Source organism: Lutra lutra, chromosome 4 (assembly GCF_902655055.1).
Source record: "Lutra lutra chromosome 4, mLutLut1.2, whole genome shotgun sequence".
Taxonomy (NCBI): domain Eukaryota; kingdom Metazoa; phylum Chordata; class Mammalia; order Carnivora; family Mustelidae; genus Lutra; species Lutra lutra.
In genome coordinates this window covers 138,242,620-138,261,242 of record NC_062281.1, presented here as the reverse complement: position 1 = coordinate 138,261,242, position 18,623 = coordinate 138,242,620, and the positions used below count along the sequence as shown (strand labels likewise).

The following is an 18,623-nucleotide window of genomic DNA, read 5'->3' as shown; positions in this document are numbered from 1 at the left end:
TGGTTTTTGCTCGGGAAGCAGGGTGTTTTTAAGGAAGTCATATCTGAATGCCTTGAGGTGGAGTACGTCCTCTCCATTTTATACCCAGCTGTCTTATGAAATTATATTATATGCCTGAATCATATAGGTATTTGAGTTTTTGGGTGCTTGACCTATAAAAACCAACAGGATTTTATCAGCAGTCTCTGTGGCTAACTTTGTTGCATTTCGGCAGGTGAGAGTCCTAAATAATGGATAGTTAAGTCTTTCCAGAAAATTGCTTCTTTAGGCTAGATGTAGTTCAACTTGTGAAACCTTCTGGGAATCAGCAACAGAGAAAAAGGCTACATTGTGGAGCCCTTTGAAATTGTAGCATCTAATATTTTCAACTTGTATTGTTTTGGAGCACCTGAAAGATGTGAGTTTAGTATGGTGAATGCAGCAGAAAATAAAGAAGGGAATAGCAGAAGTATGTTTAAATTATTATTTCTTCCTTTTTCTCTCAAACTAATAAAGCTTTTAAATGAGTCAAATACATATTTTAATTGATAAACTGACTTTATATTCACCTATTGGAAACAGTACAACATATTTTACATCAGGTTATGAAATATGGATGTTTTACTAAAAGACAGGAAGGGCTTTTTCCAGTCTTTAAAGTAAATACATATTCAAAGGATCTTAAGGCATACCATTTATTCATATTCATATCTATTGAAATACTGTACATCCACATACTTCAATAAATAGTTAAAAACCTGACCTCTTTTTAAATCATTTCTGAATTTCAAAAAACAATTTTTATTGAAAAGATTAAATAGATAATTTTGGCTGTCACAAAGCTAAGCACAATGGATAAATTAACAATTTTTCAGTAAATTTGATCAATATAGATGATTGGCTTTGATAAATTTCTCAGTTTTCTGACTTCACACATTGGGATATATATATATATATATATATATATATATATATATATATATATATGAAATTTCTTTTTGTCCTGAATTACCTGGGTAATTTTCTTAGTTCTCCAGTCTACTTTCTAGATATAGCTTGAATGTAAAGCATTAATTTTTCACTTAAGTTTTAAACACCCCCAAAAGTGGTTTTAAGTTTGACATTCTCTCTAGAATCTTTTAGTGTTTCCCAAAAAACACAATACTATAATTTGGGCAGTACTTTTCATTATATAATTGCTGCATAATAGGAACTTAATGGTGTCACAGGACTTATGTTTCGAATGGGATCATTGTAAAACATAATTACACCACGTGCAGTTAAACCAAGAATGCAAATGAATTAAGTCAACTACCCTAATGTTCTGTTCTTCCCTCTCTCCCTTTCTTCCTCCCTCCCTTCCTTCCTTTTGTCCTTCCTTCTTCCGTTTCCCCCCTCTCTCTTTACCGCCACTCTTTTCTGTCTTTTTCTTTTCTTTCCACTCTCTTTCTTCAACTGCTTTTTATTTTTCTTTCCTAAAAAAAAAAAAAAAAACCCAAAACAAAACTAGGGGCAACAAAAGGATTCCCACAAATGGAACTTGTGGAAATAAAACGCTGAAATGAAAAGCTAAAAAAATTGTTTTAGATCAAAAGGTAAATCAATTTCATAAAACTGCTATTCTGAAATTGCAACAATCTTGTACAGTCAGGACTGATAAAATGGAGTAATCAGACATTTCATATGTCTATAAATGTAAAATCATCTACTTGAACATTATATGCATACATTCACACAAAAAAGCAAATACTGTAGCCTTATTTGAACAATATTGAACTCATAAATACTCATGGTTTCACTCTGTTCAGGGGCCTAAGGACTAGGAATGCTGCTGTGATACAGAAAAACATAGTGAATACCTCCTCTATTTAAAATGTCACTCAAGGAATTCTCTTCTAACATAAAGGCAAATACATATAGCTACTGGGCTATGACTGTACTTCTGTCACATTCTATGGGAAAAACACCAGACTCCACAAATTCGGAATCATGACAACACTTTGAACTAATTATTTGGTTCATCCATAGTTTATACCTTGATTTACCTCACATTTACCCTACAAACCTTACAAAGAGGAGGTATCTTTAACTCTAGGAAAGCGGTCACTGTATAATATGCATTCTTGATCTGTTTCTTTCTCCCAAACAATGGTACTGATGGTTAACACTTTTGTGGTAGCACCACTATTTCTAGTAAGTAGATTATTATGGAGTGTGCCACTTTAAAGCTGCAATACAAAAACAATATATATATATATATATATATATATATATATATATGTATATATATATATATAGTTTACTCACCAATTCCACAAATAATATTTAAATAAGCAAATCAATAATAATCAAAATTAAAATGTCATGTGTGTTAAAAAAGTTTTTAATACATCAGTCAAAATAATATAATGAATTATTATAGTGAGTAAATTTAATAGCGTTATGCCATATTATTGCCATTTTGTGCAAACACTGTATATTTATGTCTCCTCATTTAGGATTTACTTTTTTCTAATTAAAATAGATTTATGGTGTACTTCAGAGCTAAGCTTTACTTGAAAAAAATTGATGATTTTTCAAGCCATTTCTTTCGGGGCAAAATATTAGATATCTTAAGGATATACGCCCGCTATGAAATATCTTGTATCTAACTTTATTAGTAGCTTTTTTGTGATTAGTATGACTTGCAGAAGGGAACTATTTGTGGAAAACTGTCTCTGCAGTGAAACTGGTAATTTCGTCAAACTTGGAAAATGGCTTTCAAGACTAAGGTCTTTCTTTAGTAAAGAGTAAAACCATCAAAATACTCTTCTAACATAATACTTTAGAGTAACACTATTTTCATTTAAAAATGTAGTTTTCATTCTTTATGATAGAAACAAATATCCATGATAACTTAATAATTAATATAATCAAGATATTCTAATCACTGGTGTCTTGTCTTCATTAGATCACATCTTACAAATATCATGTAAGAAGAAAAAAAGCATGGTAATTTTGGTGGTGTGGTTTGTTTTTTGGCCTTGTTTGTTTGAACTGACATGGCTCCAGAGAAAGATTTTATTACAGGATTAGTTATTTCAGGGATTGATCTGCTGCATGCCAGCACAGAATATTTGATACAATGTATCTTGGAAATTTTTCTTTTATACAACATTCATTCCCAACTATCAAGTGAGTGATGTTTTCAGGTGCAAGATATGCGAAATGCCCCTGTCTGCAGGAGCACTGTATCTATCATACCCACTTACCTGCCTCAGAGCCAAACAAATCTGGTGTGCTCACCAACTCATGTAATCTTAGGTGATCAGACTTTGTGTTCTTTCGGACAAGCCATCTTAAAAATTTTGGCTTGGAATAGTGAAAGGAAAGGATGTTGTATTGTTAGGCAATTTCTCGGATGGACTGTGCTGTCATTTAGAAGGGAATTATTTCCCAAAGAGGATCCAACATTCAACTACAACTACAAGAATACATATTGTAATAAATTTACCTGCACTATATTAATTGCATTATTTTCATTACACAACTGAGTTTATATGGGGCAAAATCCTCATACCACACGGGTTAGGAGGGATGAGATTTTTAGAGTCTAACAGCTCCTTCATTCTTGAGAGATAGGATATAGTCCGACTTTATCTTATGGTTTATTTTGCTTTCAAATTGTAGGATTTGGCAAAACATTTTATTAGTCGGAGATGAAGAGAAAAATTATTATTTTATATGAAGGCACACCCATGCTGAACTTACAGGGAAGAGAAGCAGAGCTGCACAGCCAGTTATATTACAAGGCTCATTCCTGAAACCTGAATATCATGCGAGCAGAAAAATCTAGATATGTGTTAGTTATATTTTGAAGAAATGATCTGAAGGCAATATTATTTGCTTTTTTATCAAAAAAGAAAAAAATGCATCTTTGTAAATGTGGATTGACTCCTATTGAAACAGGGAAATGAATGCTTGTATTGCAGCCTTAAAGAATCACATATTCACTGCAATATTCTTTTTTGTAAACTACAGCCTGCAACCTAGCAGACCATGACTGAATGCTTTTGAAAAGTTGTAGATTACAAACATGAAATCACAATTAATATCCTCTAAAAGTAATTTCAGAGCTTTCACGTCTTAAAAAAAGGACAATGTGTACTGCTTCACAAGGTAATGTAGCTAATCAAAAAAAGAGTAGAATTAAAGTATTTACATAATGAGCAATTCTACAGAAGGCGATCATCCCCATGTAAGCACTGCTGATTATATCCCACGCTGCTTTTAACAAACTGTACCAGATTGGATCCAGCCATCAGCACTTTCAGAGAATCCTTAAAAGCCTTTTATGGGTCTTTAAATTTATTGTAGAATGGCATTCTTCAGGTAGAATATGCTGGTGAAAGAGGACAGTGTCAACACAAGGTACCAGCAGGAGAAAAGAACGTCAGCGCTCCCGGTAATTCCATACTGGGCTGTACTTGGAGCTGGAAAGAAATGGAAAAGATTAAATCAAAATCTAATTTGTGTCTTTCAGGATCTTAATAATAATCAAAAGGCAGCTGGCTGTACTGGGGAGAGCACTGGCACTGGAGTCAGACAGACTTAGCTTCACATCTGGTTCTGCTACAGGACAATGTGTGACCTATTCAAGTAACAGCTCTGAGCTTCAGTTTTCTCAAGGGCAAGAGGGGAATAAGATAAGCCACCTGGCCGGGCTGCAGTGAGAGTTGGAGATGAAGCACATACAGCCCACTACACTGGGCTGGACACAGGCTAAGTGGTCACTAAACAGTAGCTAACATTATTATTCCTTTTATACACATTGTAAGTATTTGGATTAGTGGATAATATGTAGTTCATGCATATATTTTTTAACATTTATTTTTGTTGGGATATATAATTGACCTATAACACTGTGTAAGTTTAAGGAGTACAACAGTGTTGATTTGCTACATTTGTGAATTGCAATACGATCACGATTACGACCATAGCATCGGCTAACAACTCTATCACATCACATAATTATCATTTCTCTTCTGTGATGGAAACAATTAGAATCTAGTTTTGTAGCAACTTTGGAGGTTATAATACAGACAGTATTGTTGTCTATAATCACTGTGCTGTGCGTTAGTTTTCCAGCAGCCATTTACCTACTAGTTCTAAATTTGTACACTTAAACAACATCTCCCCGATTGCCCTCCCCAGACTCTGGTAACCATCATTTAGCTCTGTTTTAACAAGTTCAGCTTTTTTAGATGTCACATACGAGGGATAGCATACATATACACTTACATATATTTGTGCATCTTTTTTATTGGCCAAATACTGCACTGAATGCTAGAAAAACAAGAGATTCTCTCTTTCAAAAATCTTCTTTTGGGGGGAGGTGGGGGATTAGGTGAAGAAAGATATTGAAGCAATTATAATATAATCCAAGGAGTATTAGATATATAAACTGAGTGACACAGAAAATTCTGTATCTAAATCTGCCTGGGCAAGGGAGGGATGATTTCACAGAGAGTTTGACTAAAGGGAACAGCCATTTGGACAGAGGAAACAATTTATTCAAAGGTATGAAGAAAGGAGAGAGCATGGCCTATATTCTAGCAAATGAGTCTTGCTGGACCATGAAATTTGAGGCTTGGAGTTGAGGGAACTGAAACTAGAACTCTAGGCAGATAAAACATGACCCCAACTATAAGGAAAAAGAATTTAGTTTTTTTATACTGAAGGAGATTTTAAAGAATTTGGAGCTGTTGAATCATATGATTACTTTTAAATTGGAAAGATCACAGTTTCATACATAGAGAAGATTATGTAGTACTTGGCCAAGCGTCAAGTTAAATTTTCACTAAGAGATTTCACCTAGAGATTCACCAAAGCTTGGAATATTTTGGGAATCTACTGAATGGATTCCACTTCATTTCACAAGAGGACAATTGCCTCTTGGAACGTGAATTACACCATGTTTCAGAAATTGAATGTTACAGGCACGCTCTGCTTTGGTTGAGACCGATTCTCATTTGCCATCATAAAAATAACAGTAATAATAAAACCCCCCACCAACATACATTTAATTACCCTCTCTTAATAAAACCTGGATTTCAAGCAATGTTTCCTAATAGAAAATGAATCGTGTAATAAAAAAAAAAAATACTACTTCACCCCCAAATCCGTAACTCAATTTCAGGAGCAGTTTTAGTCACACAGAGTTTAAATTACCAGAAGATAGTTGTTAATGGAACTTTCACCAATGACTATATTTCCATATTACAAGAAGAATAAATTGCGTTGTTTATATCTCTAAGAAATTATAGGGGATGAAAGATGCATTCATCTATGCAGGAGAAAGTTTCCTTGATGGTGCACTTGTTGGGTCCAGGTGAATGTAGCTCAGCGACTGAGACTACTACCCTTTAGTAAACACAGAGCAAAATGCACTATTTAATGCTTCTATTCGCATCACAAATGAGTTTTTAAAAAATGAGAAGATGATGAAGAAAAGAAGCCTATTGTTGAGCCCATAGCTTTTGAAGTCTAATTTAAAGAAGTCTAATTTAAAACCATGAAGCTCCTTAAATTATTTTCTCTTGTTCAAGACCTAGAAAGGTGTTTTGTTTTTTAAAACATAAATAAATATTTAATTGGTCTGTTACCTTCTCAATGACAGCTACTGAAGAGTTATTTTGCTGTTGTTTTTTAAGAATCTTGCATGCAATAAAACCAGAATAATAGTAAAGGACTAATAATAAGCAAAGCATATAAAATGATTTCATAAATAAGAAATAGATCTTAAAAGCCAGGCATACAAAGCAAAAATAAAATTTTTATTATCATGACAAATTAAATAGTACAGTAAGTGGGTAAAGTATAAAGAACCATGAAAACTCCTTATCCATCCTTTAAAGGGCATTTTTGAGGCAATCTCTCCTGAATCCCCTCCCCTCTTCCAGCAAGCTGAGCAGATAACTCTATTGTGTCATTAGACCACCCATGTATATTTCTTTTCATAGAACTATTATACTACATTGCAAATATTCATATACATATCTATTTATCCCACTAGACTGTGAGCCCTCCTAGGTCCTGTTTTATTTATCTTTGTGTTTCCATTCACTGAGAGTGGCAAAGTAGATGCTCAAGAAATGTCTCTTGAATGAATGATTCAATTAAACAAATGAAATGATCAGAGTTAAAAGGAGTATTTCTCTTTTACAAAATGAAATCTCCTCTGAAGCAAGTCACTTGCATATAGGCCAGAGAATCTACAATACGTCATCTTTCATTCATTTAGAAATATTAATTGAATTAGGTGCCAGCCACTGGGAATATACTACCTAATAAGATAGAGATGGTCCTTTTGTTTCTTAACTCCATACACTCCACCTCTTCCCCCAGCGTACCTTTATCTTCTACTCAGCCTCCTATTGTCTTAGACATGAGAAAGATATGTCAGTAATATATTTAAAACTAAATAATGCTTTTTAACTAAGAGTATATCTTTTTTCCATTGTACTCCTTAGTTGTTTGTAGATGCAATACTCCATTAGTCCCAAAATAAAATAGGAGCGTGTTGCTGCATCATTAGACTGCAATTATTATAGGAAATGAACTGTAGAATAGCTATTGATAATTAGGAAGCCAAAAAGCAAAGAGTAAAGTCAGTCAAGGGAATTTTTTGGTCAGATAACTAATGCTAAGTCATGTATCATGATTTATTCTCCTTAAGTATATATTGAGCATCTTTCATGTGCTGGAGATGGAACATGGGCTCAGGTGAATAAAACTCAATCTCCTCTCTTAGGAAAGTTTGGTTATAGTTGGAGGTATAAATAAAAAGGCATGTATGGGGGCACCTGGGTGGCTCAGTGGGTTAAAGCCTCTGCCTTCAGCTCAGGTCATGATCCCGGGGTCCTGGGATCGAGCCCCGCATTGGGCTCTCTGCTCGGCAGGGAGCCTGCTTCCCTTCCTCTCTCTGTCTGTGTGCCTCTCTGCCTCCTTGTGATCTCTATCAAATAAATAAATAAAATCTTTAAAGAAAAAAGGCATGTATGGAACATTAGGATATATATAATTGTAAGGATAATGAACAAACATGGGAGGGCTTCCTAAGGAGTCATGACAGGTAAGTAGTCCAGACAGCAGATACAAATACAACTATTTTTTTAAGAAATGCAATGATATACACATGTTAGTACATATATATCTCACTTTTTAAAATGGGGATATAGTAGTCCTTTTACTTGGGGTATCCTATTATTATATAACCTTGGTCTGATACATTTATTATGGATTTGTAGTGTGTGTGACTTGTTAACTGGGTGATTCGGAGCACCAGGCTAAAGATACTAAAGTTAGGGGTCTCAGTACTATTGGGCCAGTTAGATTTGTTTGGCATGTTGCATCTCAATCAGCTATTTAAGAAATTATTGAAAAATGTTAAGAATTCAAGAAAATAATAGCTCACTATTAGATATTAGCTTGAAGACTCAGTTCAAATATCATACACTTTAAAAAGAGAAAAGTTTTTATAAAGTCCCACATGCCATATCAGTTTGGCATATTTGATATTGTATTTACATATCTATCACATCATGTTTACATACCTGTCTTTCCCCAGTCGGCCAAGAGTATCTTCAAACCAAGATTTTTTATATATGTCTTTTATCACTGTTATAGAATACAGAGTCTGGTATTTGGTAAGTGTTCAATAAATATTTGTTGAGTGATGATAAGTTTCATATCCATTTCCCAATCTGACGATAAGCACATAAAGCAACACAATAACTTGACTTTTTTCAGAAGAATATTGTCTTTCATCACTCATGTTTTATTGTCTTTCTTCTCTCCATGCTTTTAGACTTATGACCTTCTAAGACCTGTATAGAGTTAGTGTACCTCCCTTCAGCACTTGAGCAAGAAGATAGATCATAAGGCCAATTATAAGGGGGAAGAGCAGGCATCAAACTTTATAGCACCATCCTCTTGCAGCAAACGAAAGGGAGTTTAGATGAACTTATACCCGTCAGATATAGTCGTGGATTTCTTAGGAGACAGGCAGTGGTGCCTCTGGCATGGTCAGATCTGTTGTATATTCTCTGCCATGTTTTTCACTGCCTCTGAATATCATACTGCTACTCATCCTAAAGAAAATTAGGAGGGCGAGGGTATATGATCAGTGGTTTAGTGGAGCTATGTTGAGAATTTTGATTTGATTCAAAATCTCCATAGGAGAGTTCTGAGCAGAGGAGTCTAGCTGACATTTTTAAATGATCATCTGGCTATTCTATAGAAAATAGATCATACTAGTGGAGGCAAGAGTAGAAGCCTGTGTTAATCACAGACCATCAAGTGTCCCCATTACCTACTGAGGGAAGCCAAAGCACTATAGCTCAGCATTCAGGGACCTCTGTTATCTTGTTCTAGACGACTAATCCAGATTCATACATACTCTTACCTCCACTCACACAGGCCATTTTCTGAACACATAGGGTATTTTCATTACTCCTTGTCATTTGCACATGCCATATTCATAAGCCGAATGGCCTTCCTTCTTGTTCTTCTCTACCTACCAAGGTCCTACTCATCCTTAGATATCTAAAATACCATTTACTCCACGAGGCCCCCCTAATCTCTTTAAGAATTTTTAGTCCTCCATTTATATCTGACTTCAGAAATAGTTTCTTTTTAACTTATAATAAGTTATGTATTTCTCTTCCACTGGACTATGGGCCATGTTGAAGTTATGGAACATTCATCTTTATAATGTGTGCATCCATATCTTATATCAAATGTGTTCAACAGACTTTAGTTGAATTAAATGTGGGAAGATATTCCTAAATATTCATTTGTCTAATTCAAAACAACTTCGATAAAATCCCCGATTTCAACAGTTGTTCCTATGATTCCTTGCTCTAAAGGCAAAGTATGTGAGAGGAAAACTGTTCTGTGTTTCTTTCCTACTCTCTGTTTAATTGTCTTTGGTCTTAAGGAAAAGAATGTAGAAAGGATAAGAGGTTTGAATTGAGAAGAAAAGGACAAAGAAAAAGAAGAAAAAGGAGGAAGAAAACAAAAGGGTGAAGAATTTGAAAGAGTTGAGAAAGAGAGAGAATACATGGCCTTCGAGTATTGTGTTAGATGTTTTCATGTTCGCCATTTTATTCTTGTCGCTTGTAGGTAAGAATTTAAGGCAACAGAAAAAGTAGATTGTTATCCTACTCACTTTCTTAGTAAAGCTTAAGGCATTCTAGTTTTTAAATATGCATAATCCGGGGACTGTGGATCCAGATGACGATGATGTTGGTTTGAAGTTTAGTTCCACGTCTTTCTAGCTGGACTAACCTGGACACATTTCTTAACTGCGCTTAGTTCAGTATCTTCATCTGCAAATGAGGATTGGTGTATCTCAGAAGTTATCATAAAGGTAAAATGTGTCGCTACCTTTGAAGTACCCAGTACAGCATCTGCCACAGGATGTACACTCCCTCGAGTATTATCTAAACACTTCTCATTCCCTCACTTATTTGGCCAATTCAGTGTGTGCTGTGTGCTAGGCATTCTCTGAGTCATTCTCTGAGCAAAAGAGGAATTACTCCTGCCCCCGGAAAGCTTACTTCTTAGCTTGAGATGTTTCCCATGGAACAAGAATATTAGACCCCACTCTTAATCTATACTTGATTAAATAGTGTTTCTCTGGTCTTACAAACTTGTCTATCTTGCAAACATATTTATTCTCTTCATTATCTTGGCTTCTTTTGAAGGACTTTTATTAATGCTATTTGCTGCTCGGTGATTGTCCAGTCTCCTCTGGTTTGAAGAATCCTTGAGGCCAGGGAGTATGACCCCATTCTCCCCACATACCCCCATGATACATGGACTTTAGAGTGTGGTTTCGTGGCTCATCTAGTGTTGAGTTTGGTTTTGCTGGTGCTCTTAGGCCAGGAGCAGAAGTGCCTGGGCTAGGTGTAGAGTCCAGGCCTTTGGGAACTCTCCCAGTTGTCAACAGGAAGATCCAATCTGGGTTTTAACACACATCTTACATCTTGTCTAATTATGATTATCACTCCCAATTACTTACAGCTGCTGCATATTATTTTCAGTCTTGGCAGTTTTCCCTTGTATTGCTCCAGTTTTTATTTTTAGGCAAAAGCAAATGTAACTGTGAAATATTTAGTTTTGGTATAATACCAATTACTTGCCTAGGCAATTTCCTTAAATTACTCAAGTTTAACTAAACTAGCTTTGAGTCATATTTTTAAGATTCTTGCTGAAATCTTAGGTAGAGTTACTTTAGTTACATTAACTCTGCTTCCATAAGAAAAAGCTGGCCTCAACTTATGTTTTATTGAGAAAACCTGTACCTGGGAAGTGAATGATTTACACCTAAATTAGATTTCTTATAAAAGAGAGTGATTAATGTGGATTCAAAATAGATTGCACATTAGTTTACTGAGAAATTATGCAGCATTGATTCTATCTAAAAAGACAGTGCAACTCAGTTTCATTACATACTGTGGGAGGCGTTAGCTCAAAAGATATTTTAATCTTCTTGTTAGCGATACCCACCCCTTAACACCATCAGCAGGTGGAGGGGATATCCAGATTCAGATCACACCCAGATTTTTTGCATCATTTAATTCTGCCTAAACCCTGGAGGGAGATTAGGGGAGGAAAAGGGTACTAGAATGGGTTATGTTTTACCACTAAATGTACAACTTTGGGTTGTGGTGTCTGGAAGAAGCAGACAAGTCTCAGCACAGGTGACATCACCTCCTTATTGCTTTTTGTGCTATTTCTTGTGCAATCAAGGAGCCCAGGTTGGTCCTAAGGTGGGATGCGCTGTGTTAAAGACACAGCACAGACAAACCCTGTCTTCTCATGTACCATCTCACACCGGTGGCACAGTAATTTCCAGAGGTAGGCTTTTTTGTGTGGCTATCAATGCTCCTGTACTGTCGACCCTTTAAGATCTTCCCTGAGGCTCTAGGTTTGGCAATGCCTGAGTAGCATAGTGATGATGTGGTAGGGCTAATGATGTTTAACAAAAGAATCTAGATTTTTAGACTCCTTTTTACTCAATACACCTTTATTGTACTATAGACTGTTTTCCTAGACTACAGAGAGGTAAACATAACATGGCCCACTTTTCATGCCATTCTTGGTCTGGCAGAGTAAGGCTTCATTTATGAGCCTCTAGCAAAGAGAGCTTCACTTGTTATTTAGGGAGAGAAAGTAGGAATCGGTAAATGGCTTTGAATTCTTGCCTATCAGCTTTCTTTTTTATCTTATTTAGAAAAAAAACCAGTCTAACAAGTGTGCATTGGCACACTTTTCTTTTTTTCAAAATCAAGGCCCAAGGTTATAGAAAATCTATATGTAGATACTTATTCTCACATTTTAGATCTTTATATTTTCATTTGATCAAACACTGAAGGCCTATCTTCAGGAAGTTCCAACATCTTCTACAGACAAGAGCCTTCACAAACATGAAAATGTCAAACAGCTGTTTTCACAGAAAGTATCTTTATTTTATATTATGAACAATGAGGAGAATGGCTAGAGAAATCACATGATTCCTTTCTCTTTCTGACTCATGGCATTTCCTACCAGCTTATTCCTAGCAACTCCTAAGCTATCTCTCTGGGAGACCACCATCCTTGAATCCTTTTCTGCTTGCTGAATGGCCATTCTGCCAAAGTTCAGAGTCTACAATCCTATTTACTCAGCATCAACTACATTAGGAATTTTAAACATATGTTTGTTTCTGTTATTACCCATATTCAGAAATCTGCCTATTTGTAGATAAATACTTTTATCTGCAAATAGCCAGATGAAACTCTCCAAGACTATTACCTCTAATTTGAGCTAAAGAGAATAAGTAAGCAATCACCCAAATAGAAACAAACTCTGCGCCCTTTTTTCTGTCCTTCATGGTCATTGAAAAAACTTTTAGAGCCTGAATTGTTCATCAATATCTTCTAAATGTGTGGATCTTTTGCTTGTTTGTTTACTCCATTTTTAGCAGATCAGAAGTGATTTACATGAATCTATAATAGCTCTGTTTTGAAGTGTGTTGCCTAGAGAGGTAATTTTGTATAGCCCTAAATGCTTCTTTGAACTTGGGCAAAGCCCAGTTATTTATTCTTGGTTGGTTTGAAAACAGGTTTCTATATAATTATCATTACATATTTTGAAGTGCGTGTGTGTGTGTATGTGTGTGGGAGTATGTATATGTGTTTCCAAAACTGGCTTTGTTGTGTGAAATTTATATACAAACATACAATACAAATCGCCTTGGCTACATAGATTTTCGTTTGGGCCTTTAAGGCATCATTTAGCTGAAGAAAAGAGGGTTTTACAGGAATAAAAATAGAAACCCAGCTGTGTTCTTAAGGTCACTAATAGTCACTGCCATCAGCTGTATCATCAATGTGACATTGCTAGTGTGGTAAAAAGTGGGAGAAATTGCAAACCAGTAAACATTTTTTGCAAGTTGAATGAGTTTTTAAGATTTTATATGTGTGGCTATGTGGGTGTAAAATTATTTAACTTTTTATGTAAGTGGTTAAATTTGGAGCTTTAATGATTGGATTCTCTTATTTTTTCAATTTTATTTTTTTACCTCTTTTGTGTTGGGAACATAATCTTAAAGCAGCCTCTTTTGTTATTCTACAACATGGCTCTTTCAGCATTAAGGATCAAGAATTTCATAAGGTTTGATTATCTTTTTCATTCTTTGGAATATTACATTTACCTTCCATTTTTTTTTCCTCAGCTTTTCAAATGCAATAAAGGTCAGTGATTATCTGGCCCCGTAGTTCTGATTTACTTAAATTGTTCCACTTGTTATGCTCCAGATTGATTTTCAGTTATTCTCAATGATTCTCTAATCATTACCATTATATTTCGGCTATTTAAGAAACCTTATTAAATCCAAACGACTTTGTATAGAATTCAAGACGCTTTCCTGAAACTTTCCTGAAGCTACCTTTCCAGTCCTACTCTGGCTGCTGTCTGCCATGGGCTGCGCTGATCACACTAGGCGGGAAGGGCTCTTTGCTGCTTTGTACATTTGCTCATGCTCTTCCTTCATCTGGGATGGCTTTCTGTATCTCTACCTGTTAGAACAGTGCCCATCTGTTAGTGCCCAGCTCAAATGCAACTCAATCAACTTTTAGAAGAAATTCAAGCTGGTTTTGAAATCTAAAATGAGGGGTGCATGGATGGCTCAGTCAGTTAAGTGTCTGCCTTTGGCTCAGGTCATGATCCCAGGGTCCTGGGATCGAGTACCACATTGGGCTCCTTGCTCAGCGGGGAGCCTGTGTCTCTCTCTGCCTCTACCTGCCACTCTGCCTGCTTGTGCTCTCTCTCTGACAAATAAATAAATAAATACAATCTTAAAAAAAAAAAGAAAGAAAATTCACTCATTACACAAGTAATGCTTGAGTACCTACAGATACTTACTGAGCACTTAACTATATTTGCTATACCGTTCTGTGTGCTAGACTACAGTCTCAGTATATAACTCCTCTAAGCAGATCACAGTGTTCTGAACAAACTGCACTCTAACTCCCCTGGCTTGCAGTCCATACTTCTTCTACTCGGAATCCCCTTCCAAATTTCTAGGCTTGGTCTCACATGATTTTACTTCTCCTTAAGGACTTAGTTCAAAGGTTACTTCTGTGATAACATACTCGGTCTTTTGAACCGTTGCTTGCTCCCTCCCTTGAGGCTCAACTGCTATTCAAAGGGCCTTGTTCTCTCACTTACCTCCTTGCCTAAACTGTGAGTTCCTAAAGAACAGGGACCTTGATTTTTTCATCTTTCTTTACTTCTCTTTTCCCCTTCCCCAGTGGCTAGCACAATGGCCACACATAATAAGGGCTTAATGAATAACTGCTCTTTTTATCTCCACAAGAGATACATTTGCAAAATGTATTTGTTTCACACACCTTTTGTATCTTGCCTTCCATCCTCTCGCTGCCTTTTTACTTTGGCTGCTGCTATGACAACCAGCTGCATGCAGGGCAAACAATTCTGAGATATATTCCACATGGCCCCTCACAGGGTTCCCAGTGGGATGGAGCTTAGTGACCCATAGCAGGGACCAGCTCAATAACACATTCTTGGACAGGCTTTCCCTCTTTCTCTGTTTAACTTGATCCAGTCTCCTACCAGTGTTCCTTGAAATTTCTTTCTAATATAATCACCTGTAAGTGAGCAGCTCATTTTGGGAGGATTCACACAAAGATAACACTCTTGTATGAAGAAGAAAACAACAGATTATAAATACCATGTCTAGGGGGGTACTTTCATATGCCCCACCCCAGTGAATAGTGCACTGCGCATAGTAGGTGTACAATAAATTAGTTTTGGATAATTAAATCGATTGAAAGTAATTATCCTATCTCTTTGCCTCCACTCTTCCTGGGTCTTGATAATTCCATTGCATCACTTTTATGAGGTCTGCATTAATTATATTTTTAGCAGGCACATACCCTTAATAATGTAAAGGGGGTCTTAAAATCTTAATTAAATCTGATTTTTTCCTCATAGATTTTATCCTAGGAATATTACCCACTGTTTTACACTATTTTCATTTTGGTTTCTGCTACACCAGCAACATTGCCTAATGAAAGTTCTGTCTCCTATTGTATTTCTTAAATATTTAAAAGCACTCATGGTTCTTATATTTTTATTATGATTTTAACTATAAAATACTGCTCTCCCTACAACCTTGAAATGCTCTTTTTTCAAAGCTCCAGCCTGCCTTACATTTTCTGCCTAAGGTGATCCAACTTGTAAGATGGGAAAATGGGAAATACAGCTCCTATGAAAGGAACTTGGGGACATGCATGCAAAAGTCAGATGTTAGGGTATTTTAGTCCAAAGGATGGTCCCACAAAGGATGAAAAGAAAAAAAAAAGGACCAGTACATTTGCATAGTGATCCTAGAACTGGACACATTACACAATCTGGATTCATATTTGTTTTTAAGGATGTTTAGTAACTTTCTTCTCCAAAATAGAATATATGGCTCATAATTTTTCTGGACACCAGAAAAAGTATTTTAAAAAGAGCAGTGGGAATGTTTTAAAGTGTTACTTCAGAATCCCTTACCTCTGCCTCATTTTATGGATATTATAAATTTAGCCACTTATATTATTTCTCAAAAGAGTTTTTGACCATAATAGAAATAAGGCTTCCTAGGACTACATTACAGTAGTTTTTCAGTCTATCAGCTGATAATTTTTTAAAAGATTCACTGATATTTATTTGAGAGAGAGCCAGTGCGTGTGCATGAGCTAGGGGAGGGGGAAGGGAAAGGATCTTCAAGCAGATTCTTTGCTGAGTGCAGTTAGCCCTGGGGCTGGATCCTGTGACTCAGAGATCATGACCTGAACTGAAACCAAGAGCCCGATGCTAAGCTAAAGACTGAGCCGACCAGGAGCCCCAATCAGGTGATAATTTTATATTCACAGTTCTTCGATCACATATCACAAGGAGAAGGGTTGTTATTTCATTAGATAAAACTTTAGTTCATTAGAGATGCCTCTACTTTGGCATTATTTTCTACTATCCTTAACCAAAATATTTACGTTTAACCCTCAAGCTGGAAAATTAATCTTAGGTGAGTCAGAAAATGAGTTACTTAAGAATAACTGGCTTTTATAACAGTACTCACATTCTTTATGCAACGAATGCTTCCTGGGCACTACTATGGGTTAGGCATTGTGGTTTGTGTTGAATATATGAAGATGAACAAAATCTAATCATTGGCTTTCAGGAACTTAATGTCAAGTAGAAACAAAACTATCTAGAAGAAAAGGATTAATTTTCACTAAGTCATATATTATTAGAATTCCAGGGTTAAAAGAAACTTTGAGAGGTTCTATTCTCTGTTGTCAATGTATAATCAAATCAGAAATCTAGTTAGAGAATGGCATTTCAGTTTTCTGCCCTTTTAAAGCCAGAAGGGATTGAAATCTAGGGAGGGAATACCTACGACAGGATTAACTCAGTTCTCTGGACTTTGAGTTTGGTATCCTATCCAGCACACTGCACTGCCCACATTCATTTATTTAGTGTCTTGTTTCAGATTTCTATACCTTTCATTGTTTATTGATATTGAATATAACAAATAGAATCTTAAAATGTTCCTAAATATAGTATCAAAATAATTTCATAGTCTAGTAAATGATCCAACAATTACATACCACTTTAGTCATTTCAACCAATAAAATACAAAATGAGTTTTTTCTATATACATGCTAGAAGTGATCATTATCTTTTTAAATATCAAATATTTGAAGTAATTTCCAAGATCTATAGTCAATGTATGTTTTATGTACATCTCATAATGTAGTCACATGGACCTTTTAAAATGCATCAAGCATATAAAGCCCATAATATTTCTTGATTAAATATTAGTGGTATTTAGAAGGGCACCTGGGTGGCTCAGTTGGTTAAGTGGCTGCCTTTGGCTCAGGTCATTATCTAGGATCCTGGGTTTGGGCCCTGCTTGGGGCTCCCTGCTCAGCAGGGAGTTTGCTTCTCCCTCTGTCCTTCCCCCTGCTCATTCTCACTCTCTCTCAAATAAATAAATAATAAATAATAAAATCTTTAATAAAAAAGATTAGTGATATTTGGATAATTTTCACGTTAGAATCTATTATGAGTGGTTAATTTTAGTTTATATCAAGGAGAATGAGAATGTTGCCTAGAATCAAAACAATAGGAACCTATAAAATTCTGCATATATGTCTAAACTGTCCTGACTTTTCAGGTTCTCAAAGGTACACATGAAATCTGAAAATTAACAAATTTAGCCCCTTTGCATAAAATGTAGTTTGTTTTTAATATTTATGCTTGAAGTCAGGACGTGAAAACTTAAAAAGTGAAAAAATAATTCAGGAAACCATAGATTCTTAGAGAGCAAAGCCTAGTTTAAAAACAAATGTGTCCAAAAACCCCACAAAAGTACAAATATGTCAATTTATTACAGTAACATTTTTCTACTTTCCTATTATACCCATACCTAAGAGGAATTGCTAGTGAAATCAGAGACCCACATTTAAATGTCTGTGTTCTAATATGCATTTTTCATTTCAGACTAAACTTAATTATAGTCACAATTAAAAAGGAAATTTATCATCATTTTAATTGTCAAATGTGAATTTCTAAAATTCCCTGTAAATTTATGTGCAAGATTTAAGGAAAGCAACCATGAAGTCACTTCCTTTCTTGTGTATTCTTAGAAACATGTTTTATAAAAAAGTTTGGGCTATATAACTGCACTTGGATGTACTTCTTTTAATCTTAAAATTAGAAAAGACAGATGATTATTTTCTCCCTTCACTGGAAAGAGAAAAAGATATTAAATGTTAATATCTCATTGTTACGCTTTTTTTCCTGAAGATAAAGGGATATAAAAAGGAAGCAATAAGCGCTATGCATGTTCTTACTAATCTTACGAGAATCTCCTCCTATATTAAACTAGTTCTTGTCTATCCTATTTAAACTGTTCTTCTGATATTCTTCACATATGAACAAGATGATCCTTTGATGAGTTTAAGCATTATGGCAGCTACCAGCTTATAAAGAGTAATAGAGCAGCTTTATCCTCGTGTCTGAATTAGGAACAGAAAACCCACCAA

The 18,623-nt window shown here is 35.5% G+C and overlaps 1 protein-coding gene across 4 annotated transcripts in view; it reads right to left on the bottom strand.

Moving 5' to 3' along the window:
- Nucleotides 1-204: 204 nt before the first annotated feature.
- NEGR1 (neuronal growth regulator 1) overlaps nucleotides 205-18,623 on the bottom strand; it is an 861,528-nt gene continuing 843,109 nt past the window's right edge. For all 4 annotated transcript variants that reach the window (XM_047727677.1, XM_047727679.1, XM_047727680.1 and 1 more), the window contains exon 7: nucleotides 205-4,451. In XM_047727677.1, coding sequence (XP_047583633.1) covers nucleotides 4,327-4,451 — 125 coding nt within the window. In that variant the 3' untranslated portion in view covers nucleotides 205-4,326. The remainder of the gene's footprint in view (nucleotides 4,452-18,623) is intronic.